Source organism: Coffea eugenioides, chromosome 1 (assembly GCF_003713205.1).
Source record: "Coffea eugenioides isolate CCC68of chromosome 1, Ceug_1.0, whole genome shotgun sequence".
NCBI classification, from domain to species: domain Eukaryota; kingdom Viridiplantae; phylum Streptophyta; class Magnoliopsida; order Gentianales; family Rubiaceae; genus Coffea; species Coffea eugenioides.
The window spans coordinates 10,596,933-10,602,350 of record NC_040035.1 but is presented as its reverse complement, the minus strand read 5'-3'; the positions used below and the strand labels follow the sequence as shown (position 1 = coordinate 10,602,350).

At 38.2% G+C, this 5,418-nt stretch overlaps 1 protein-coding gene across 1 annotated transcript; it reads right to left on the bottom strand.

Moving 5' to 3' along the window:
- Positions 1-4,367: 4,367 nt before the first annotated feature.
- LOC113767669 lies at positions 4,368-5,180 on the bottom strand. The gene has a single exon (XM_027311843.1). The coding sequence runs from the start codon at positions 5,178-5,180 to the stop codon at positions 4,368-4,370; it is 813 nt and encodes a 270-aa protein (XP_027167644.1).
- Between the last annotated feature and the right edge of the window lie 238 nt (positions 5,181-5,418).

Below are 5,418 nucleotides of genomic sequence, written 5' to 3'. Positions count from 1 at the left end.
TGGGCAAAATTATCCGCTAACCCGAAAACCCGTCATATCCGATCCGAAAATTAGGATATCCGATTTTTATTATTTGATCGGGTCAAAAGAGGGTCGGGTACCCGCTAAGATGCGGGGCGGGTTAGGGTCACATAATTAAAAACCCGCGGGTACCCGATCCGCCCCGCATATATATTTTTTATTTTATTTTTATTTTTATACACACACTATAAAATAATAAGAACTAAATAAGTAATTTTATTGAATAAATTGTATTACAAATATGAGAGACTATAGTTTATTTATAAGATTCATTTGTAGAGGCCATGATCTTATATTTTATAGAAAAAAGTTTAATTAATGTGGAACATATATATTAAAAAATGTGCTACTTATTTCAAACTTTTATTGATTTCGAATTCTTTTAATTTTTTTCCTTTATCTTATATTTTCTTCACATGCTTGTTTCTTGGTGGGAAACCTTTTTTTAGAAAAAAAAACATTTCTTAAATCTTAGATGAATGTGTAAAATATAAAATTAAATTGGTATAAATCATTTTTTTTAAATTAAATGATAAATAGGGCGGGACGGGTACCCGTTGACCTGACCCTATCTCAACGGGTACCCGATTATAAAGTACTCACTGATATGCGGGGCGGGTAAGGGTCAAAAAATGGCTGACCCGCGCCCACCCCTACAATTGATATGCGGGTTGGGTCAGCCAAATGGTGAATGGGCGGGTACCCGACCCGCGCCCACCCCTAATTAAAACTAGAAAAACCCAACCCTAACCAATAAACACGCTTAGAGGGTTTATTTAAATTAGATCATACGTTTTCCCAACACAAAGCTAATTATGGTGGTTGTCACTAGTTGTCAACTAAACGAATAATTACGGATTCAATTTAATTAACGTGACAGTAAGCTATTAAATTAAATTAAATATCCGACCGTTGATGCTCAATTAATAAAATACCCATGAACAATTAATCTAGGAAATGCATGAATAGTAACAAATTGGAAGAAATAATGAAAATTCGATTAGATCTCACAGATGTTATGGACCGCGCCTACGCGTCGATCTTTGGGTAGAGGAAAAATCTAGCCGCTCCTCATCATATCAATCTCGCGTGATATAATTGAAATCATTCAATTAATTACCAACAAGTTGGGAAAGAAGAGAGAATAAGGAGACAGACGAAAAGTCTTTCTTATCTCTGGGTTTTGTGTTCGTACTGAAGCAAAAGAAAGGTAAAGGTAAAGGTCTGATGGAAGCCGTACAAAGCAAAAGCAGAGAGCCAAATCGTCTACAGGGAAAAGAAAACTAAAAGCTAATCTATTGATCCCACGTGAATCTGGCTTTCTTTTTATTCGCCACAGATTGCTATCCCCTCGAAAATGTAAGAAAGCTCCCAGCCAATCTCCTTATCCCACGTGAATCTGGCTTTTACCAATTTCTCTCAAAGTAGCCGCTGAAAAGAAAGAGAGCGTCCCCAGACTCTACTTCCTCTAGGAATAGAGTTTTTATCCCCTACACCTCCGCTACCCACGAGCCTTTTGATTTCCTAATTGCCCATTTTTGCTACCAATCCCACGAGATCCGTCTTTTGGGTATCTTTCTACGGTTTCTGGCATGGGCACGCCCTGAGATGAAAAATCTTTTGGAAATTTTTCCCAAGATACCAATTTTAACACCAACCGCCTGCAATTTACACAAATATTAAATATGAGCAAAATCTCAATATTTAGCACAGTAAGTAGCCAAAATTATGACCAAATAACAGCGCGAAAGGTGCCTAATAATTGCTCTATCAAATCCCTCCACACCTAGACAATGCTTATTCTCAAGCATTTCAAAACTCAGAAGTACAATCAAGATAGCAACGGTTCCGTAGTGGTCTATACTAACACAAGCATCCCACATTCCTGACAATGTCACCAAAATTAGAACATACCGGACAGGTGGTTATCTAAAGAATATGAACAGTAATACACGTCACCTTCAAGAGAATGTATAAATATTAGGAACGCTCAAATCAACATCATGGAATGGAATTACCATAGACTTGCACATTTATCACATCTCCACCACTTAAAAGTGAACTCAATACAAAAATCAAAGGAACTTTAATAGAGTTGTAATGGAGTTTGGGTAAAAGGCGAGATAAAAAGGTAAAGATAGGGTGTAATGTGTCAAAAGAATGTCTGATATCCACTACATAACCACAATATTTTTCCGGAGAAATCCCACAAGCCAGGCATTTCCATTTGCTATACCTACTGTGCAAATGTCAAAACTCTTCTCTCTCTTTTTTTTGAAAGGGCGTCTTGCAAGGCGTGGGTACGCCCTGTAAGCCAGAATCCCATGTTCACCAGTCTGTCAACATTTTCTCCTTTTTTTCTTTTCTTTTTTTTCTTTCGATCTCAGATGCATAGAACCAGCACCATACAACTTCTATTTTGACAACACTTGCGACCCTAGATTTATTCGTCTTGCACAAGCAATGAAATTCAGATATCTCTTAACGACACAAGATTGAACAAGAAAGTCTAAAAAGATCCTAGGTTATCAAACACGGCTAACATACAAAAGAGAAGGATAAAAGCTCAAATCAATTCACTATTGGGAGACAAGATGAAGGCATGGTTTGTAGAAAGTTAAAGAAGGTTAAATCCTAAATGCCTTTATCATTTCAAATGCATCCAGTTCAACAAAATGTGGTCTCGACATGTATAAAATAGCAAGTTCTAGAATGCCAATACCATGTGTGATACCCACTCAACAACCCAAACGAAGCAAACAAGAATAATGTGCTCATGCATGACTCAAAAGCTCCCAAAAGTTTCAAGAATGGGTCAAGTCCAACATATTCAACATTCAACGATATTGCCAAGGAAAAACAAAATACACATCTAGCATAAACGACCCCATACACGTGCACCCTGATTGTGCAACCCATCATAGCAACACGCTCTAGCAGTTAACAAATGTAGAACTAAAGAAGTCAACTAACTACATATTTTTTTTTAACTTTTTATTTCTTTATTTTGTTTGTTTTCTGTTTGTTTCATTTTTCCTCTTTTTTTTTGTTTTCTAAGCAAAAAAAAATAATAGAAACCATCCAAGCAAAAGAAATAATAGAAATCACCCCCACACCTAAAACTTACATTGTCCTCAATGTAGCAAAGACAAAATAAAATGTAAGGTTAAAGGGGTCGAAACTTCCCTGACTACCCAGAGGGTGCATCGAGACACTAAGGGGGAGGAGGATGAGGTGGCTGGAATCCAATATGAGCAAAGAAAGCTGCCTGATTCTTCGTCTGAATACGGGCAAAAACTTGCAGCGCTGCAAGATGGCGGCGGATGCGAAGTGAAATCGCGACTCCGAGCAGCAGATGGCTAGCGGGCAACTTCGGCAACGGCGAAAGGCAACAGCTATAGCAATGGGGGGATTGCAAAGGCCAAGAATTAGCGGCAGCGACTGCGTGCGGATCAGCACAGCTGCAGCGGACGAATAAGAAAAGGGAAAAAGTAGAAATTGAAACTAAGACAAAGCAACGGAAAGTGAAAAGTAGAAACTAAGACAAAGAAAATTGAAAAGACTAGACAAAACAAGAAAAGAGGAAAGTAGAAAAGTGGGATTAGAGATGATCCTGGTCGTGTTCGACTTTCGTTGTCGCAAAGGATGGAAGGCGTAGGCACGCCTTGGAAGGTGAGGTCGTCTGCCTATAATATACTCGACACGATCTGCTGTGCGGCGTGGGCACGCCTTGGAGGTAGAAGTCCGCTGTCCACCAAATTTTACAAACGCCCATGTGCGATGAATACAAGGTGCGGGCACGCCTTGTAACATGAAGTTTTCTGCCCACAAATTTTTTTGCTCCCAACCCAGAATAAAACTGCATAGAAACACCCATGACCTACAATACAGGTTGTTTGTTAATAGGAACTTAAACCCACTAATCTTGAACATACAAATATGAAATAAAGCACAATTAAAATTCTTGGATTGCCTTCTAAGTAGCGTCTTTCTTTAACATATTTAGCTAGATGTTAAACACCACTCTTCAATTTGGATGTAATTCAATTTTTCTTGTAATCAGTGGCCCTCCTCCGGGATCCAAATAGCCATTGAGTGCAACATTTTTCCTTAATTCTCTACCCATTTTTACCTCATGAATTGCTTTCATTCCATGATATTTGTTCGCAGCAACTTTGAATTTACTCCTACAAGCAAACTCAGAAAATTCTTGCACAGAGGGATTAGTAACATGAATAGCAAATACAGAATGAGAGTTAACAGGATGTTTCATTGTATCAAAAATATTAAAGTGGACTATTTCTCCATCAAATTCCATCGTGAGAGTACCCTTACTAACATCAATCTTAGTCTGGGTGGTACTCAAGAATGGCCTTCCTAATATAATGGGTGTGGATTTGGGGCACTTCTATCATCCATGTAAAGCACATAAAAATCAGCAGGAAAATTAATTCTTCTACTTGCACTAAGACATCCTCAACTATCCCATCCGGATAAGTAAATGTATGATCGGCCAATTGAATTATTATTCTCGTTTCTTTTAAAGGTCCTAAATTTAGGAAATCATAAAATGATTTAGGCATCACATTAATAGAATCCCCTAAATCTAGCATGACATTTTCGATATTCGAACGTCCAATCTTACAGGCGATAATAAACATATCTGGATCTCCATATTTAGGTGGTATTTTCCTTTTTAAAATTGGTGAAACATTCTCATCTACCACAATTTGTTCATCCCCCCTCAACTTCTTCTTGTTGACGCACAAGTTTTTCAAGAATTGAGCGTATTTTGGCACTTGCTTGATCGCGTCCAATAACGGGATATTGATTGCCACCTTTCGAAATATCTCTAGAATCTCATTTTCCTTATTTTGCTTCTTTGTCTTTTCCAACCTGCAACGCAAAGGAGGTAAGTTAGATTTAATAGGAGTTGAAGGAGTAAATTTTACCTTAGGGTCTCCGTGAATGGGTTCTTCTTCTTCAATCTCTTTTTCGATCTTTTCTTCAATTTTACTCTTTAGGTTCGTGGCCTTAGGCTCCTCCACTTTCTTGTCACTCCTTAATGTTATGGCACTTACATTCTTTGGGTTTGTCTCGGGTTGCGATGGCAAATTTCCGAAAACTTGGGACTCTAAGTGATTAATTACAGTTGCCATGTGACTTATTTGAGTCTACAGATTTTCATGCCCTATCTAGTTTCCTGTTGGAATTGAGCAGTGCTCGTGACCAAAGATCTAGTTTCTTGCTGGAGCTGAGTAGTACTCGTGGCCAGGTTCTTGATAATATCATCAAAAGAACGTCCTGAATTGAAGGACGAAGGTTGAGATTTTGGTTGCCATGGTTGCTGAAATCCTAGTGGACAATTTGAGAATGAATTCTGTGGCCTGTTCCCAT